The sequence below is a fragment of the Salmo salar genome, chromosome ssa15 (assembly GCF_905237065.1).
Source record: "Salmo salar chromosome ssa15, Ssal_v3.1, whole genome shotgun sequence".
In the NCBI taxonomy this organism is placed as follows: Eukaryota; Metazoa; Chordata; class Actinopteri; order Salmoniformes; family Salmonidae; genus Salmo; species Salmo salar.
In genome coordinates, this window is record NC_059456.1 from 68232364 (window position 1) to 68253360 (window position 20997).

General features: G+C 44.1%; 1 protein-coding gene across 2 annotated transcripts in view; it reads right to left on the reverse strand.

The window, feature by feature from the left end:
* sema3h (sema domain, immunoglobulin domain (Ig), short basic domain, secreted, (semaphorin) 3H) overlaps positions 1–19433 on the reverse strand; it is a 33189-nt gene extending 13756 nt beyond the window's left edge. For both annotated transcript variants that reach the window (XM_045695986.1, XM_014146347.2), the window contains exons 1-8: positions 18972–19433; positions 11848–12002; positions 8395–8457; positions 8192–8311; positions 7145–7238; positions 6846–6965; positions 6516–6661; positions 6177–6291 (exon numbers count right to left, since the gene is read on the reverse strand). In XM_045695986.1, coding sequence (XP_045551942.1) covers positions 6177–6291; positions 6516–6661; positions 6846–6965; positions 7145–7238; positions 8192–8311; positions 8395–8457; positions 11848–12002; positions 18972–19107 — 949 coding nt within the window. In that variant the 5' untranslated portion in view covers positions 19108–19433. The remainder of the gene's footprint in view (positions 1–6176; positions 6292–6515; positions 6662–6845; positions 6966–7144; positions 7239–8191; positions 8312–8394; positions 8458–11847; positions 12003–18971) is intronic.
* Positions 19434–20997: the final 1564 nt, after the last annotated feature.

Genomic DNA, 20997 nt, shown 5'->3' on the forward strand with positions numbered 1-20997 from the left:
GATGGGTTTTGATGGGGATTTGTGTATTATGCTAATTCGATTTACGCGGGGGCGCGGACATCGACTTTAGGGTTCATGTGTTCAAAAACATGTTCACACTGTGACGTGTTTTTATTGAAATTCTAAATGCAGAAAAGTGTTTAGTTATGGGCTCCCGAGTGGCGCAGCGGTCTAAGGCACTTCATCTCAGTGCAAGAGGCGTCACTATAGTCCCTGGTTTGAATCCAGGCTGTATCACATCTGGCCGTGATCGGGAGTCCCATAGGGCAGCACACAACTGGCCCAGCGTCATCCGGGGTAGGCCGTCATTGTAAATAGGAATTTGTTCTTAACTGACTTGCCTAGTTAAATGAAATTAAAATGAAATGTGTTCAGATCCTAAAAACGTGGTTTTACAATATAGGCGCCAAAGTTCCAGAGCATGTCTTTAAGGTATCTTTACTTTTACTCAAGTATGATAATTAGTTATGATTACTTCTTCCATCACTGAGTGTGTGTGTGTGTGTGTGTGTGTGTGTGTGTGTGTGTGTGTGTGTGTGTGTGTGTGTGTGTGTGTGTGTGTGTGTGTGTGTGTGTGTGTGTGTGTGTGCGCGTGTGTGTGTGTGCGTGCGGGCCAGCATTCATGTGCGTTAGAGTGAGTATGTGTGTGTGTTCAAGTGTGTTCCCATGTGCGCGTGTGTGTGTGTGTGTGTTCCTAATGGCGTTTGGTGTGATGGTACGGCTGAGTGGGCCAGTCTAATGAATCCCAGGCAGTAATATCCCATCTCAGTGTGAGAGCTGGAGACGAGCTGATCCTCCATGACCAATCCTCATGTATCAGCCCTCCCCTGCCACGCAGCCAGGCCTCTCTGCCTGTCTGTCCCCTAAGGCCCCCACACTGTCCTCTATCCCTTCCCCACGACACAGATCAACTACTGACCAAATACATGACACGTGTACATGTACACAAACAAGACGTGGATATGTACACGCGCACAGTCTACACACAGTACACGCGATACACAAACACACGCATAGACACGCGCGCAGGAACGCACATGCACATTAACACATGAACGGACAAACGCAAAGCACACACACACACACAGTATGTATGGTGGGCTTGTATTTGAGGTGTGGGACACAGAAAAGGGTATTATTACTCTCACATTCCTCCACACACACACAAGAGAATGCCAAGAGTGTGGAAAGCAGTCACCAAGGCAAAGGATGGCTACTTTGAAAAAATCTCAACTATAAAACACTTTTTTTAGTTACTACATGATTACATATGTGTTATTTCATAGTTTTAATGTCTTCACTATTATTCTACACTGTAGAAAATAGTCAAATAAAGAAAAACCCTTGAATGAGTAGGTGTGTCCAAACTTGACTGGTACTGTACATCACTGCACACACACAACGTTGCACGCATACACACACTGCAGCACACACACAAATGCCGCCGCATAGCCCAGGGCACAACACACAGCAGAGGACTCTGGGTACACCATGCTGCAGAGGCACCTCTCTCTCGCTCTCTCTCTCTCTCTCTCTCTCTCTCTCTCTCTCAAACCCTGCCTAGAATGCATTAACTTTCTCCTACATTATACTTCTCCCTTTGTTTGTTATCCAACACATCTTCATCCTACTTTCTCTCTCTTTCTCTCTCTCTCTGTCTGAACGATCATCTTCCGTTTATCTCTCAAATCCAGCTTTTGAAGTCTCTCTTCCAATACATTTCTTTGTCTTTCACTTTGTCCTCCCAACCCTCTCGTTCTTTCTCTCTCTCTGTGTCTCATTTTCTCTCCCGAGGGCTCTACTTGTGTCAGTTTCTCTAAACAAAGAGATATGTTCCCCTGGTGGGAGATATCCTTGTCTTGCCCACACCCCTCCAGCTCTAGCCCCTATCTTCCCCAGCCTTATCCTAGAAAATACCCTTCTCCTCAACTCTCCACCCCTCCTATTCCCTCATCCGAGCTAGGCCATCTAGGGACTAGGATGTGGGCGCCCACACGTGCGCACACACACAGTGACACACACACATATACACACACCAACTTCCTCTAAATCATTGAAATCTATAAACCCCAAACTCCTCAAGACTTTGTTGTCCTCTGCTTCGGGACCTGAGTGGTCTAACCTAAACTTTGTGGTCAACCAGTTGGTCCAAACTGATGGTATGACTGTCCTGAATAACAGCACAGTAACACGCCAGTGAATTCCTTCTCTCCTGGCTTTATACGTCTGTTTATGGGCTTCTGGCCAGATACGCCCTTCAAATGTTTCCAACTGATGAACACATTCAAAAGACATTTTAGATATCTATATGTAGATCTATTAAAACACTTAAAAAAAAATTATACTCCGATACTCTGAGAGCTTCCCTAACAAGAGCTTCCCTAACAAGAGCTTCCCTAACAAGCAGTGGTGGAAAAAGTATCAAATTGTTATACTTGAGTAACAGTAAAGAAAGATAAGTTAATAGAAAATGACTCAAGTAAAAGTGAAAGTCACGCAGTAAAATACAACTTCAGTAAAAGTCAAAGAATTTGGTTTGAAATATACTTAAGTATCAAAAGTAAATGTAATTGCTAAAATACACTTAAGTATCAAAAGTCAAAGTAAAAGTATAAATCCTTTCACATTCCTTATATTAAGCAAACCAGACGGCACGATTTTCTTGATTTATTTGTTTACGGATAGCTAGGGGCACACTCCCAACACTAAGCATTTGAGTTTAGTGAGTCCACCAGATCAGAGGTAGTGGGGATGACCAGAGATGCTCTCTTGATAAGTGCGTGAATTGGACCATTTTCCTGTCCTGCTAAGCATTCAAAATGTAACGAGTACTTTTGGGTGTCACGAAACTGTACGGAATAAAAAGTACATTATTTTCTTTAGAAATGTAGTGGAGTAAAAGTAAAAGCTGTCAAAAATATAAATAGTAAAGTACAGATACCCCCCAAAAGTACTTAAGTAGAACTATATTTACTTTAGTACCTTACACCACTGCTAACCATGTCTCTCATAAGCTTTCAATCAAAGACTACAGTTGGTAACACTTTATTCTGACTGTAGGAGGATTAGAAACTAATGTATTTAATAAGTACTGATGGTTGAGTGCTCCAGACTGTAAACAATCCCTTTCACCTGTACAAACACTGATGACCTGCCAGGATAGTGGCTCTTGTTAAAGTTGACACCCAAATATTCTTGTAGAAGTTCCGGCATCGATAACAGCCTGGCTCCTTCAACATGAGGGACCCGGACCCGAACAAGGCGCTCATGCGATTCGTAGTGTTTCTGGCCGACGGAGCGCGCCGTAAACACAACACCGGCGGCATTCTTGGGCTGATGGGATCTTTTCAGTTGCAACGTGTCCCGGGGCAGGTTGTTGTGTGGGGATGTTTATGTTCATCTTCCTACTCACTGTCCTGGGTGAGACGGGTTGGACAGGGAGTTGTCTGTGTGTGATGTTTGTGTGTATGTTTGTGTGTTTGTGTTTGTGTGTGTGTGTGTGTGTGTGTGTGTGTGTGTGTGTGTGTGTGTGTGTGTGTGTGTGTGTGTGTGTGTGTGTGTGTGTGTGTGTGTGTGTGTGTGTGTGTATGTGTTATGATGTGTGTGGTTCACTATGCCTCAGTATAACCCCGGGGGGGGGTGTTGTTTATTTTACTGGCTGGTTGTGTTTACAGAAACAGATGTGATAAGCGAACGGTCCTGTCTCTCGGTCTCGCTTCTGGCAAGGCCAACTACCGATCACATCACTGACTGATACTCTATGGCCTATAAAACTAGCGATGAGGGAGTGCATGCACAAGCATAGATACACATGTACACTCACACAGACACACAGACACACACAGACACACACAGACTTGAAAAAACTCTCTAATAGAGACTTCATAGTCGTTGCCAGGGCGACTAGTGCTGAAGTATTACAAAGGCAGAGCAGGGTAAAGGGACAGGGCTGCTGGTCACCGTGGTAACAGAGTGGAATACCACAAGCCAGGGTGGAGTGGAGTTATGCTGGCTGCGTGATCAAAAACACTAAGCTTTCTGTAGGCCAAACATAGACTCTTCACTTCTATATACAGTGCCCTCAGAATGCATTGATACCGCTTGACTTATTCCACGCTACGTTGTGTTACAGCCTGAATTCAATAACGGATTAAATCAATTTTTTTCTCACCCATCTACATACAATACCCCATAATGACAAAGTGAAAACATGTTTTTATACATTTTAGCACATTTATTGAAAATGAAATGCGGAATACAAAAGTATTCACACCCCTGCCTGAGTCAATACTTTGTAGAACCACCTTTTGTGGCGATTGCAGCTGTGAGTCTTTTTGGGTAAGTATCCTAAGAACTTTGCACACCTGGATTGTACAATATTTTCCCATTATACTTTTTAAAATTGTTGATCATTGTTAGACAGCCATTTTCAAGTCTTGCTATAGATTTTCAAGTCGATTTAAGTCAAAACGGTAACAAGGCAACTCGGGAGCATTCAATGTCGTCTCAGTAAGCAACTCCAGTATAGATTTGTCCTTGTGTTTTAGGTTATTGTCCTGCTGAAAGGTGAATTTGTCTTCTAGTGTTTGTTGGAAAGCAGACTGAACCAGATTTTCCTCTACGTTTGTGCCTGTGCTTATAACTGTATTCCGTTTATTCCGATGACAAGCATACCCATAACATGATGCAGCCACCACCATGATTGACAATATGAAGAGTGGTACTCAGTGATGTTTTGGATTTGCCCCAAACCAAACACTATTTATTCAGGACGAAAAAGTAAAACATTTCCTTGCCAAATTTTTTGCAGTATTACGTAATAACCTTTTACTGCAGTGGGCTAAATCAGGGTCACACAGAGTGTTTATTGGTAGTCTTAAACAAATCTATTTTGAAACAAAAGTATACACCTCACACACATGGTTATGGGCTTAAAAATAGAAGACACCTTCACCATGTCAGATATCAAGTTGTAATGTATTAAGTTAGAATTTGAATCCCAATGTTACACTTTACATACATCACAGAAGACTGAAATATAACAAAACCGTTTGACATAGAAGCACCGGATTTTCAGCAGCTTGTTTATTAATTATGAAATTATGAAACATTTTAATAACATTCAACCCATGAGGCAACTAGGTCATTTGACTGCTTCCTGTTTGCCTTGTTGCAAACAGGAAGCATGTTTTGTTATATTTCTATTCTGCACATGCTGGAGTAACTACAATGTTGTTGATCCATCGTCAGTTTTCTCATATCACAACCATTAAAGTCAGTAACTGTTTTAAAATCACCATTGGCCTCATGGTGAAATACCTGAGCTGTTTCCTTCCTCTTTGGCAACTGAATTAGGAAGGAGTCGAAGGATGCCTGTCTCTTTGTACTGACTGAGTGTATTGATACACCATCCAAAGCCCAATTAATAACTTCACCACGCTCAAAGGAATATATTCTGCGTCTGCTTTTATTTGTACACATCCACCTATCAGTGGTGTCCTTTGCGAGGCATTGAAAAACCTCCCTGGTCTTTGTGGTTGTATCTGTGCTTGAAATCCACTACTCGATTGAGGGACCTTACAGATAATTGTATGTGTGGGGTACAGAGATGAGGTAGACCTTACAAAATCATTTGAACCACTATTATTGAACACGGAATGAGTCCATGCAACTTATTATGCGATTTGTTAAGCACATTTTTACTCCTGAACTTATTTAGGCTTTCCACAACAAAGCGTTTGAATACTTATTGACTGAAGACATTTCAGCTTACCATTTTTAATTCATAAAAAAAAAATTAAAAAATACACTAACAAAATTCCACTTTGATATTATGGGGTATTGTGTGTAGATCAGTGGCACAAAATGTCAATTGAATAAATGTTTTAACCAGGCTGCAACACACCAAAATGTGGAAAAAGTCAAGTGGTGTGAATACATTCTGAGGGCACTGTAGCTGCTGTAGAGCCAATACAGTCTATACAATATCCACTCCCTCCTCCACTGCTGTCTTATTGAGATTCAACACCATTAACCTATGGTATGTCTGTTGAACATCAGTACGATTGTTTGTGTTTCACTTGGTCAATTTGATGATTATGGTCAGTGTGCTTATGGTCATGTGTGTGTGGTCACTGGTCAGTAAGAGCGGGGTAAAGTTGATAGTTCATACTCACGTAGTTGGTCAAAGTGAGTCTGTATCCCGTCGGGTCCAGGGATAGAGCACACGATACGTGCCTTCTGGAAGGTGCTCCACTTGTTCACCAGACTCCGCTGGCCCCCGATGTCATTCTGTACACGCAATGATTAGAATAGATGTCACTATCGACAGACAGAAACCGTGATAGTAAGAAGGTAAACAAACACACATATACAAGCACGTCGACAAACACACAAGTGCACGTGCCAGTTTTACGTAAACACACACACACACACACACACACACACACACACACACACACACACACACACCCGTACATCGGTACCAGTACACACAGGCACGTAGAGATCCTTACCTTGCAAACACGCGCCACTCTGGAGTACAGCACCTTCCCAGCAGCCCCCTCTGCCTCCTGAGCGCGCTCAGTGAAGAACACGTACACCTTATCATCCTCTGGGTTATCAGTCTCCGCCATCCAGGCCACCTTAACAAACTGGGCATCTGACAGAGAGTGAGAGAGAAGAGAGATTTTACAATTTAGATAGAGAGGGAGAGAAGTAGAGAGAGAGAGTGTGAAAAATATGTTTACAAATTAGAGAGAATGAGAGGAAATGAGTGAAAGAGTGAAAGAGAGAACAAAGATAAATGATTGAGTTTTTATTGTTTCATTTATACACTTCCTTACCCTGCAGCCAGGAGGAATCGTACTGCTCGGTGCGGATCACATGACGACTGCCCAGGCTGCGGAAGAAGGCAGAGTCTCGACTCATGAAGTCAGATGAGATCCCAGCATACAGCTCCCCATCTGGACACGGATACAGAAAAACACATTATCCAACATACTATATAGGCGCACCCATGGAAAAAGCACAAACACGTCATTATCGACGTACACCTATAAGGACATCAAACAGGTCTTCGTATTAGTGTGAACTCACTCACACACAAGACATTTGTTCACAGACATACTGTGTGTGATCTTACCAATAATGGCCGAGGCAGTTCTCTGGTGCGGATCATATGGACACTTTCCTTTCCCGCATTCAGTCTGTCCAAATGATAGAGTTTGTCGCTCCGACTGCCAAAGAAACAGAATTGAATAGACACAATTTAAACACTCTACACACATGCACACACATGCACTCACTCACGCATGGACACACACTACTGCCACATGACCAGGGGCTGACTGGCCATCTGGCATTACGGGCAAATGCCAGATGGGCTTGTCAATGTTTAGCCAGTGGCCATGTCTGTCTTGTTTTTTTAAATGTAAAATTATCATTATCTGGCTAATAATGGGGGCGTCAAGAAAAAAAATTAAATGGTCCGGTGTGTTCGAAATGCCAGGGGACGAATTTTGGTCCCAGTCCGCCCCTGCACATAACTCATGAACAGTACAACTGTAAAACTCTCCCAGACTTGTGCATTAAGGAGGCAGTAATCTCTGTAAATATTTGGGTGAAAAATTTGTGAAATGCAATGTGAGGGAGGCAGCGCCGCTGGCCTCTCAAAGCATCGCGTCCCCTCGTGTCCTTGCTCCGGAGTCTAAGCCCCTTTCATGGGTTTCGCACCTTCTCCCAGAAACACAGACACCAGCACACAAGGGGACCTGAAGGCAGTGTGTGAGAAAGTGAAAGAAGAAAGAGAGAGAGGAAGAGCACGGGAGTTTAGCTAAGAATCGTTGAGACGTGGGGCAAACACGCGGAGGCATAGGATAGGCAGGCATTGGGGTATAGGGGTACACAGTACAGTACACATAGTAGGTGTAGCAACAGATAGCGCAGCTATAGGGGCAGACAGCGAGGCCTTTAGTCAGACAGAACACACAGATATAGGATGTATTGCTATAGGACAGATGTAGAAGGACAGAGAGAGAAAGCTTGAGATAGGCATCCGTTTTCCTCAATATATTCCTGGGGGACCCCCGGGTGTGTGTGTGTGTGTGTGTGTGTGTGTGTGTGTGTGTGTGTGTGTGTGTGTGTGTGTGTGTGTGTGTGTGTGTGTGTGTGTGTGTGTGTGTGGCTTTACCTTGAGGAAGACGGCGGTAGGGATGAAGGCACAGCGAGGGTTGAAGGCTCCTGTTCCACACACATACAGGTGGGTCTGGTTGTAGGGCTGCAGCACTCGCAGGAAATTAGCACACTCCAACTGTAGATGGGGATTGAAGTTAGGAGTGTGTGTGTGTGTGTGTATTTGTGTGTGTGTGTGTGTCTATATCGGTAACCACTCACCTCCCGGTCCTTTCCAGCCATCAAACACTCTTGGACCCGGTCTGGACTTGCTGGCCAGTAGAGCTGAAAAAGGAAGAGAGACAGTATAGTTGTCAAGCCACCATGATGATCTGGTATCATGCCACCATGATGATCTGGTATCATGCCACCATGATGATCTGGTATCATGCCACCATGATGATCTGGTATCATGCCACCATGATGATCTGGTATCATGCCACCATGATGATCTGGTATCATGCCACCGTGATGATCTGGTATCATGCCACCATAGATAACTAACCTCCACAGCATGTCCACTGAGTTAGTCATTTAGGGGCCGAAGCAGAGATCACGTGATAAAGCTAAAGATGTTTTTTCTTTCTTTCTTCATTTCAGCTTTTCCTTTTTAAAACTCCGGTTACTGATAAGCATACACCCATTAAGAAACGGACTGTTAGAAATGCTAATTCCCCGTGGATTGATGGGGGATTGAGAATTTGTATGGTTGAGAGGGACGAGGCAAAAGGAATGGCAAATAAATCAGGCTGTACAGCCGACTGGCAAACGTACTGTAAAAAGACAAATTATGTGACTAAACCACAAAAAAAATAATAAGAAATTGTACTACGAAAACAAAGGTACATTTTATAAACGATGATTGTACAAAATGTGGAGTACCTTCAATGAAATGTTGGCCAAAAGGCAAACTTAGCTTCATCCTTCATTGAATCAGATGGCTCATTCATCACAAAACCTTTTGATATTGCCAACAACTTTAATGACCTTTTAAATGGCAAGATTAGCAAACTTATGCATCACATGCCAACAACAAACTCTGAGCTTTCATATTCATGCTTAACTGACCAAATAATGAAAGACAAGCATTGTAATTTGGAGTTCTGTAAAGTGAGTGTGGAAGAGGTGAAAAAAGTATTGCTGTCTGTCTATAATGACAAACCAGCTGGTTCTGACAACTTCAATGGAAGATTACCGAGGATGCTAGTGGACTACATTGCCACTCATATTCACCAGCTCTTCATTGTAAGCCTACAGGTACATCAATAACATGAATGGCAATCTATCCTGGCTCAAAGTAGAGGGGAGATTGACTGCATCACTACTGGTCTTTGTGAGAGGTTTTGACATATTAAAAGTACCAAACTGTCTGTACAATCAGTTAACACACAGCTCAGACACCCATACATAGATGCTACCAGGGGTCCAGAACAGAGGCTAGGGAATGCACAGTACTATACAGAGCCATGACTACAGGGAACTCTCTCCTACCTCAGGTAACTCAAACTAGCAATATGTGTATTTTATTTATTTTTATTTTTATTTAACCTTTATTTAACTAGGCAAGTCAGTTAACTCTTAACCCTTTTGTCAATTTTCGCCTAAAATGACATACGCAAATCTAACTGCCTGTAGCTCAGGCCCTGAAGCAAGGATATGCATTTTCTTGGGACCATCAGAAAGGAAACACTTTGAAGTTTGTGGAAATGTGAAAGGAATGTAGGAGAATATAACACATTAGATCTGGTAAAAGATAATACAAAGAAAAAACAACTGTTTTTTTTTGTACCATCATCTTTGAAATGCAAGAGAAAGGCCATAATGTATTATTCCAGCCCAGGGGCAATTTAGATTTTGGCCACTAGATGGCAGCAGTGTATGCACAAAAGTTTAGACTGATCCATTGAACCATTGCATTTCTGTTCAAAATTTTGTGTCAAGACTGCCCAAATGTGCCTAATTTGTTTATTAATAACTTTTCATCTTCAAAACTGTGCACTCTCCTCAAACAAAGGCATAGTATTCTTTCACCGTAATTGCTACTGTAAATTGGACAGTGGAGTTAGATTAACAAGAATTCAAGCTTTCTGTCAATATCAGAATATCCGAACCCACCAATCCGGAAGTAGTTTTAAGAACAAATTCTTATTTACAATGACGGCGTAGGAACAGTGGGTTAACTGCCTTGTTCAGGGACAGAACGACAGATTTCTACCTTGTCAGCTCGGGGGATTCGATCTAGCAACCTTTTGGTTACTGGCCCATCGCTCTAACCATTAGTCTACCCTCCGCCCCATACATGTGTATGATGCAAAAGTTTGTATATGACGATATGTTTTACTTCTGTTTGTACCCCAGGAATAGTAGCTGCTGCCTTGGCAACACCTAACGGGGATCCTAATCAAATACTAAATGCTATCACTGAATACCAGAGGGGGGAGTAGATTGGGCGACCACCAGCATTCTTACTGGGAATATATAAATCCACCATCTGTGACGAATACTATGTCTTGGATGGGAGTTTTATATAACTAGTTCTATGCTCTGTCACATGGACAAAGATGTGGAAATGCATAGACACTACACGAATCCCTGTGCAATATGCAATTCAATTAGCAAGGGGCTGAAAAGGAACTGGATTAAAAAAAGGAAAGAAGGAGAGGGAGGATATGGAAAAGGAGAGAAGTTAGGATAATGCTGGTAGTGGGCACGGGTAAATAGAGAGTTGGAGAGAGTGGTCACATTTGCACACAGAGACTCACACACACTCACGCGCCCACAGACGCACAGCTCTTCCGTCCTTGTGTGTGATGTGGGATGGCGGTGAGGGACTCATGCAATAGGAATGCCTCAGGGGTTGGTTGATCAGAGAATGGTGTTATTAGTGGGAGCATGGCGCTCCAGTCAATCTCCTGCCAGGCAGAAATGGGAACAGGGGTGACCTTAGAATGAAACCCTCACTTATACAATACGGGGCTATTCCCGTCTGGGAAAGAGTCTGAGAGAGAAAGTCCCTGTGTAAATGTGTGTCTACGTGTATTGGAATGAAAGTCTGAGTGGGAGGAAATGGAAAGGGAGAGGAACGAGGCTGTGATTGGTAGTGGGCATGGGCACATACAGTAGAGAGGTGGAGAAGTGTGATGATCGCTGTGTACTACAGGTAGTGTTAGTCTGAAAGAGAGGGATTGAGAGACACAGGAGGCTTGATGGAAAGAGGACGGGATGCTGGACAGCTGGAGGTGGCTTACTCCTCCGTATTCTGTTTACCATCAGTTTGAGCGTGGTTATCCCTCTACATTACTTTCTCCGTGCAAACTGGACAACCAACAGTGACTGACAGTCATCCAGCCCCTAACATTCTCTCACAAGATTCTCTGGGTTACGGTGAAAACCAGCTAGCAGTAAACGTTTTCCTTACTGAGGAGTGTAGCTGGATCAATACATGTGTTCATGGGAGTGTAAGTGTGTGTAAGTAATTGGTTGTATCTATTACCCTTTTTTCACACAATCATGCAGACCAGAACCAGACTGGTTTGGATAATTGCTTTTCAAATCGTCTTTTTTTTCAACAAAGTTCTAACAATTATGGTGGTTGTGTCACCAGGACAGCTCAGTACAGCTTGGTTTGGTTTGGCTCGGTTCGGCTCAGTAGTGTGAGAAGCCAGGCAGTCTGACCTTGCTGGGGTTCTGTGTGATGTCGTCCAGGCTGGTGGACAGCAGGTTGTCCTTCATGGCCACGTAGAGCCGACGGCCATCTTCATCTGGCAGCAGAGAGTGCATGTCCCCCGCCGCCAGGGGCAGGGATAGGAGACGGCCATTCTGGACCAGCTCTGAGAGAGAGAGACAAAGGGAGAGAGACAGAGAGAGAGACAAGGAGAGAGACAGAGAGAGAGAGAGAGACAGAGAGAGAGAATTAGAGAATTAGGGAATTAGACCAAAGTTCTCAATTGGTACAAAATATATAGACTGCTGCACAAACTACAATTACTTAGGTTAAACAATAAGCTCAACTGGACACCTTAATGAGGCAGTGAATGAACTGAGAAAGAAAGCACGCAGGGCATTCTACGCCATTAAAAAACAAATTAAATTTGAAATACCTATTAAAATTTGCCTAAAATTAATTGAATGTGTCATTGAACCAATTGCACTTTATGGCAGCAAGGTGTGGGGTCCACTTGCAAAACAAGATTTCATCAAATGGGACAAACACCCCATTGAAACCCTGCATGCAGAGTTCTGTAAGATTCTCCTACATGTCCAGAGGAAAACTACAAACAATGCATGCAGGGCAGAATTAGGCCAATATCCACTAATAATAAAAACTCAAAAAATTGCAATTAAGTTTTGGAAACATCTAAAATACAGTGACCCCCCTCTCATATCATTACCAAGCTCTGCAATACCAAGAGCTGAGCAAAGAAAAGAGTCCCCTCATCCAGCTGGTCCTGGGGCTAAGTTCACAAACTTGTTTTACTAACACACTGAAGCCTCAGGACCAGAACATCCAATCAATAAGAATAAACCAAATTACAACACAGTCAAAACAAAACTACATTGCTTATTGGGAAACACAAGCACAAAGCAAAATGCAGTGCTATCTGGCCCTAAATCGACAGTACACCGTGGCTAATTATTTGACCATGGTTACTGATCAAAACCTTAGAAAAACCTTGACAAAGTACAGGCTTAGTGAGCACAGCCTTGCCATTGAGAAGGGTAGACACAGGAAAACCTGGCTCCCTGTAGAGGAAAGGCTATGCAACCACTGCACAACAGCAGAACCTGAGACAGAGCTGCATTTCCTGACAAAATGTAAAAAATATAAAATAATTAGAGAGTGTCATTTCCCCAAATTTGAATCCCTTATTCAAGGTTTCAAAGACCTCTCTGATGAGAGTAGGCTACCCGTCCTGTTGGGGGAGGACGCAGAGAGCTGTGGGTTGGCAGCGCACTACATTGCTGCCTGCCATAAGATGAGGGACAGTGTCTGACAGACCAATCAACCTCCACATGTCATCTACTGTATGCTTATTGTTATTGTCCAATGTATGGTTATTTTGACTCTTGGTTATTGTTGTTACTGTTGACAATTTTGATTCTTATTATTTTCATATTGTAAATATCCAAAGTAAGCTTTGGCAATATGTACATTGTTAAGTCATGCCAATAAAGCAAAGAGAGAGAGGGAGAGAGACAAAGAGAGAGAGGGAGAGAGACAAAGAGAGAGAGAGAGAGAGAGAGAGAGAGAGAGAGAGAGAGAGAGAGAGAGAGAGACATGCAGAGAGATGAATACAACAACAGCACGGTACTGAGGCTGTCCTAATATGAACACCGTGCAGCAGAGAGATGAATACAACAACAGCACGGTACTGAGGCTGTCCTAATATGAACACCGTGCAGCAGAGAGATGAATACAACAACAGCACGGTACTGAGGCTGTCCTAATATGAACACCGTACAGCAGAGAGATGAATACAACAACAGCACGGTACTAAGGCTGTCCTAATATGAACACCGTACAGCAGAGAGATGAATACAACAACAGCACGGTACTGAGGCTGTCCTAATATGAACACCGTACAGCAGAGAGATGAATACAACAACAGCACGGTACTGAGGCTGTCCTAATATGAACACCGTACAGCAGAGAGATGAAATACAACAACAGCACGGTACTGAGGCTGTCCTAATATGAACACCGTGCAACAGAGAGATGAATACAACAACAGCACGGTACTGAGGCTGTCCTAATATGAACACCGTGCAGCAGAGAGATGAATACAACAACAGCACGGTACTGAGGCTGTCCTAATATGAACACCGTACAGCAGAGAGATGAGGGTACAGTCACAATATGACACAGACACCAATAACACAGCTATAATACGTCTATAACCCAACGACAAATCAAATGTGACCGTATGATCAAACAATTTGTATAGATGAATAATAGGTAGTAATAATGAATAATGAATAGATGCTAAATGAAATACAGATAGAACGACCGAGAGATCAAAAACAGTCACACACCAGCTATAATAACTCATATGGTTCACCAAAAACCAGCTAATGAGTGGTGCTAGGCTGCATCCATTAATCATATGAGTTGTAGTATTCTGTGGCTAGGACTCTGGATGAGTCCAACTCCACTCCACAAACCGACATAATATGACTCAGCACAAACCCTTTCCCACAGCGTCTAACACACATTCATCTATTCATTTCTCAAGCATGCTTATCGGGATGGACATAAGTCAGAAGTCCATCAGACAAACAAACGAAACACATCTCCCGACAGATTCGACGATAGCGGATGATACAACAGTCAGACTATGAAAGCTGTGCTAGAGGCTGTATGTCGGATAGACCCCACAGCCGGAGAGCTGAGAGTAGCGATTAGCAGAGGAAGACAATCCCCACTATCAGTCTACTCTCATTGTGAAACCACACTTCTCCCACACAAACTACACTAACATACAGAATGTCAATCGGCTTTGAGATCACACAGGAAGGAAGTTGGAGGATGGATTGGTTTACATTCCTCTAACTGCACATATTACCTTTACCCTTTCACGCTTAGAAAAAAGGGTTCCAAAAAGGGTTCTTCAGCTGTCCCCATAGGAGAACCATTTTTGGTTCCAGGTAGAACCCTTTTGGGTTTCATGTAGAACCCTCTGTGGAAAGGGTTCTACCTGGAACCAAAAAGGGTTCTTTAAAGGGTTCTGGGGACAACCGAAGAACCCCAGGAGACTGTCTGTGATGGAGGGAAACTACAAAAATAAACTGCCATTTGGAGTTAATTGAATCACTTTCATTTGCTGACGAAAGAGGTAGCAAATATTTATTTTAAGAACCAGGGAGGACCGTAAGATCAGACTGGCATACACATTCTATTGGTTGTTGGCAAACTTGCTGAGTGACACGTTTCAAATAGCACAATCAAAGTCCCCGCTAAGAGTGTACCCATCTCATCTCTCTCACACCCAAATATATTAGATGTACTGTATATACTGTATATTTCTACACACACACTGGACTGTAGAGCCAATGGCCAGAACACCCGTCAGGATTGTGTCATTCTGAGTCTATGATGATTGTCTCTTATTCAGGGTGATAGAAAACACATTCCAGCCTCTCCCAAGCTAAAATACCCTTTTAGACACGGACATGTAGTCTCCACACACACACACACACACGCACACGCACACGCACACGCACACTAAAACACACACAAACACACACACACACACACACGCACGAACACACACACACACACACACACACACACACACACACACACACACACACACACACACACACACACACACACACACACACACACACACACACATTCCTGCCACTCTCCCAACACACCAGCTGCACCCACCAACCCCAACGGGCCCATCCTTCCTCTGGGGTAGTTGCCTTGACAACAGTGACCATGTCGACCCAGTGGGGGTTCCAGGCCTTTTCTCACCAGCAGCCCCTCAGAGGGATTAGTGCTGTCAGTGTTTCACCTGTCAGACTGGCTTCCACAGCTAACACCAAAACACATCTACTGTTGAAAGTCCATTAGCTTCATGCAGTAACGCACTAACGGCTCAACTGTAAATGTAGGCCAACGTGTAGAAACAAACTAGTGAGAAGTAGATTTGTAAAGGTACATTGTTTAGTTCAGAAGGCTTAGATTGGAATCCTGAAAATCTTGTTGAAATCCAAGATCACAAACAGAAAGGCCTCTGTTTCTAAATGTGTCTTAACTCATCAGAACAGCCATGTATTTTCAGTCCGGGTAGACTCAACGTGTTTGTGAAAACTGCAGAGTGCCGACGTCCTCAGACAAGCTGAAGGTGACAGCGAGGTCCTTAAGTCCATGACCCTTGACCTCCAGCCAGTTGAGCCTTGACCCCGTCACTCTTAATCAAAGAAAAACGTTTGACATATCTCCACCGCCCACTCGCCCCTCCCTCTCCGCCCTGTGTCCTCATGGCCCGACCTTAACACTTCCTCTGGTGTCTGTGGCATTTTCTTGAGGGCGAGTCTCTGTCTGCCCACCACCCTCTCTTCCTCCAGTCCTGTGTGGATGTGTACGCCATGAGTTAGGATGGCATCAGGAGGATGAGAGATATATTTTTAGCCGCCAAACAAACCCGAGCCAGCGAACATTAGATTACCTCAGTCATGGGAGCCACTGACGTGTGTCTATGTGATTAGGATAAATGTGTGGCGTGTGATTCAGCTACGAACATTCCTGCATCAGGAGACACACGCACACACACACACACACACACACACACACACACACACACACACACACACACACACACACACACACACGACAAGCGCACATACAGACACACACACACAGACTAAAATGAACATAGATGCAGGCAGGAATGCGCACGCACACACACACACCATGGTGGGCGTCCATTAAAACAATATGGTTATTTTCCTCAAATTGGTACTAAGTATCCTGTCTATCGTGATTCAATAGTGTAGTTATCATTAATCTCCCTCATTACCATTTTGTTATTATCAAGAGGATTGCTAGTGTGTCTAAGTCTGTGTGTGTGTGTGTGTGTGTGTGTGTGTGTGTGTGTGTGTGTGTGTGTGTGTGTGTGTGTGTGTGTGTGTGTGTGTGTGTGTGTGTGTGTGTGTGTCTGTCTTTGTGTCTGAGTTAGTCTACCTGTTTCTCTACATGGGGAGCCCCATAGCTGAGTTGTCTGGCTCACGGTTCCCAGTGGGAAGATTTTGTGCGGTGTGCCACTAGAGAAATTAGGAAACTGGGGCCCGTTTCCTGTGGAAATGGGGTTATCACTTCACCAATTACAGTGCAATTAGAAAGGCAGGCCTGGAAATGCCTGGGAAACAGACAAACACACACTCCCTGACATCTGGATTCTTTCACCACTCAACCAGGCACACGTGGATACCCTGCCCTTTGACCTTTCTGGATAAATACGTATTCATCATAATCAGATGTTTGGCAAAGGCAGCTCTCTGTCTGAGCATTACAGCACAGCTTTAGTTCAAGGCTGCAAAACCACCGTCTACCGTTGTCAAGGGTGTTGCCAGGAAGAAGGGGTACCAGGTGAAAGGGGAAAGTGTCATCATCTTGAGATGATGGAGTTACTTCCAATTTATGTCACAAATGTCCTGTGTAAATCATTCAAAATGACAATGACCTTCCAAACACGGCCGTCTCTCCAATCACTGTACAGGGTAATGTGGCATCCTCACGGGTCACGAGAGGAGCAGGTGAACTGTTAAAGGCAGCATCATCAAACGGCAACTCTATAACCCGCTTGTGTGGGGTTCCCAATCATTCTACATTTACATTTAAGTCATTTAGCAGACGCTCTTATCCAGAGCGACTTACAAATTGGTGCATTCACCTTATGATATCCAGTGGAACAACCACTTTACAATAGTGCACCTAAATCTTTTAGGGGGGGGGGGGGGGTTAGAAGGATTACTTTATCCTATCCTAGGTATTCCTTAAAGAGGTGGGGAATACCTAGGATAGGATAAAGTAATCCTTCTACATGGCTAAACAGCTGGCTTCATTAGCCTTTTATATGTGCCGCTATACATTTCACATCATTCGCAGCAGTAAAATGTCCTTTTGTGTGTGGGAGGCAAGAACCCAATCCCCAGCTGTCATTTATCATTTGGGAAATAAGGGCTGGAGTCTACAAGCAACTGCAATAATTGAGCCGTTAGGACTGGGGGGGTGGCAGGCAGCTTAGTCCGGTGCTGGCTGGCTGGCTGGCCGACGCAGAGTTTGATTGAATAACTGGTATCATTTAGTCATTAAGGCAAGCTGGGTTGGAGAGAGAGAGAGAGAGGGAGGGGGGGGGACCAGGCGGCCAAGCTGATTGGGTAATCAGTCATGGTGGGGTTAAGACCAGCTCCCTCACACGTGGACCTCCAGGATCTGATCTGGAATCAGGACCTAGTGGTGAATCTGACCCGTGAAGAGCAGAGGTTAAAGGGCGGTCAGGCTATCAGACGTATAGTGAGGTCCAAAAGTATTTCCAGTCCTTTTTTAAGATTCTGGACTTTCTTTTTTCATACCACTGATATTGAACTCCACGTTGTGATGCTCATGTTCAAAAGCAGCCAGATGTAGCACTGAAATGAAGTCCCGCAAAGCAGAAATGACGCAGGAAATGAAACGGCTCTCTGTGTTCAGACACCGTCACCCCGACCGAACGAACTAAATCCAACTAGCTTCCCTCTGTGCACAAGTTCCCTTTACTCTTTCTATGTCACGTACGTTTCAGCCTTGAATCAGATTGTTATATGTAACTCACGTACGACTGATTAGACTATCACTCCTAACTGGGGTTCGGGATTGTTGCATTCTCAGACATGAACAGATGGAGCAGCTCCAATATCACTCAATACTTACATTAGCACAGACGTAAGATCTTAACATACCTCTCTATTAGAAGACAGATAAATTATACTGTCATACCCATTCTTTAAAAAAAAAAGAAAGAAAAGCCAGCCCCCTCGATGACACACATCATCATGACACAATAATTGCACTTCGTCAATCATACACAAACATCATGGCACAAACATCCCACACTCTCCTGAACATAGCTGATCCCTCATTGTGTAAGAAAGTGTCCCGGAATGAGGAAAGCAGTGAGAGGGACAGACATTGAACTAGATAATACGATTAATAGACAGCACAATGTGTGGGTAGACAGGAGAAATTCGAGCCACACTAACAAGAGACAGCAGGGCGTGTGGGAGAGAGAGAGAGAAGGGTTCTGTCTTACCTGAGTGAGTGAACTGCAGGCGCGGCAGGGAGGCTCTCCATGCCCCTGTCAGACTGCGCCCCAGGTGGGCTAGAAGGAACAAGGTCACGAACCTCCACATGGTCTCACACACGCACACACTCAAAGTCCCGAGCATAGCACACACACTTCACGAGTAAGGCACCAGCAGGACACACACTCACTTGTGTCTGTATGTGGGCTCTGAAAAGCAAAGAGATCTAGTCCAACGAAACACACTACTCCCTCTTGGCTTCAGCTCGACAGCTACAGAGATGAGTCTCCTCTCTTCTCTTCATGTGACTTGTCTCCGGTATCTCTCGCTCTGTCTTTTCTCACTCTCGTCTATTGGGTTTCTCCCCTCGTTGAGTGTTGATTTCTCTCTCACTGTACTCTAATCTGGCTCTCTTTCTCTCTCGCTCCCTCTCCCTCTTTCAGTCCTCCTCTGTATAGGCAAGGAGGAGGAGGGGGAAGAGATCCCAAATCATTGCACCAGCCACAGACACACACACACACACACACAAACACACACACACACTCCTCTTTTTTTCACTGCTCCAGGAAAACCTACTTTAATAACTGGTAATAAGACAACTGCTGTGCGGGGCCTTTCATCTTATTTCCCGTCTCTCTCTCTCTCTCTGTCTCTCTCCCTCTCTCTGTCTCTCTCTCTCTGTGTCTCTCTCTCTCTGTGTCTCTCTCTCTCTGTGTCTCTCTCTCTGTCTGTCTCTCTCTCTCTGTCTCTCTCTCTGTCTGTCTCTCTCTCTCGCTCTCTCTCTCTGTCTCTTTCTCTCCGTCTCGCTCTCTCTCTGTCTCGCTCTCTCTCTCCGTCTGTCTCTCTCTCTCTCCGTCTTTCTCTCTCTCCCCCACCAAATACACACACAACTCTATAGCTCTTCATCTCCCCATACTAAAACGCTCAGCTTTTGAATAATTTATAGACTACAGTCGAACCCTTTCACAGTCTATATAATGCTGACCTAATGTATCGCCTGCTAACAATAACATGAACGATTTAAAAAACTGTGACAGTCATGTCAGATAATATATTAGGTATTCAGTGCCTTCGGAAAGTATTCAGACCCCTTGACTTTTTCCACATTATGTTACGTTACAGCCTTAATCTAAAATGTATTGAATTGTTTTTTCCCCCCCTCATCAATCTACACACAATACCCCATAATGACAAAGCAATTTATGAAAATAAATAATATCACATTTACATAAGTATTCAGACCCTTTACTCAGTACTTTGTTGAAGCACCTTTGGCAGCGATTACAGCCTCGAGTCTTATTGGGTATGAAGCTATAAACTTGGCACACCTGTATTTGGGGAGTTTCTCCATTCTTCTCTGCAGATCCTCTCAAGCTCTGTCAGGTTGGACAGGGAGCGTTGCTGCACAGCTATTTTCAGGTCTCTCCAGAGATGTTCGATCAGGTTCAAGTCCGGGTTCTGGTTGGGCCACTCAAGGAAATTCAGAGACTTGTCCCAAAGCCACTCCTGAGTTGTCTTGGCTGTGTGCTTAGGGTAGTTGTCCTGTTGGAAGGTGAACCTTTGTCCCAGTCTGAGGTCCTGAGCGCTCTGGAGCAGGTTTTCATCAAGGATCTCTGTACTTTGCTCCGTTCATCTTTGCCTCGATCCTGACTAATCTCCCAGTCCCTGCCACTGAAAAACATACCCACAGCATGATGCTGCCACCACCATGCTTCACCGTAGGGATGGTATTGACCAGGTGATGAGCGGTGCCCGGTTTCCTCCAGATATGACGCTTGGCATTCCGGCCAAAGAGTTCAATCTTGGTTTCATCAGACCAGAGAATCTTGTTTCTCATGGTCTGAGAGTATTTAGGTGCCTTTTGGCAAATTCCAAGCGGGCTGTCATGTGCCTTTTACTGGGAGTGGCTTCCGTCTGGTCACTCTACCATGAAGGCCTGATTGGTGGAGTGCTGCAGAGATGGTTGTCCTTCTGGAAGGTTCTCCCATCTCCACAGAGGAACTCTGGAGCTCTGTCAGAGTTACCATCTGTTTT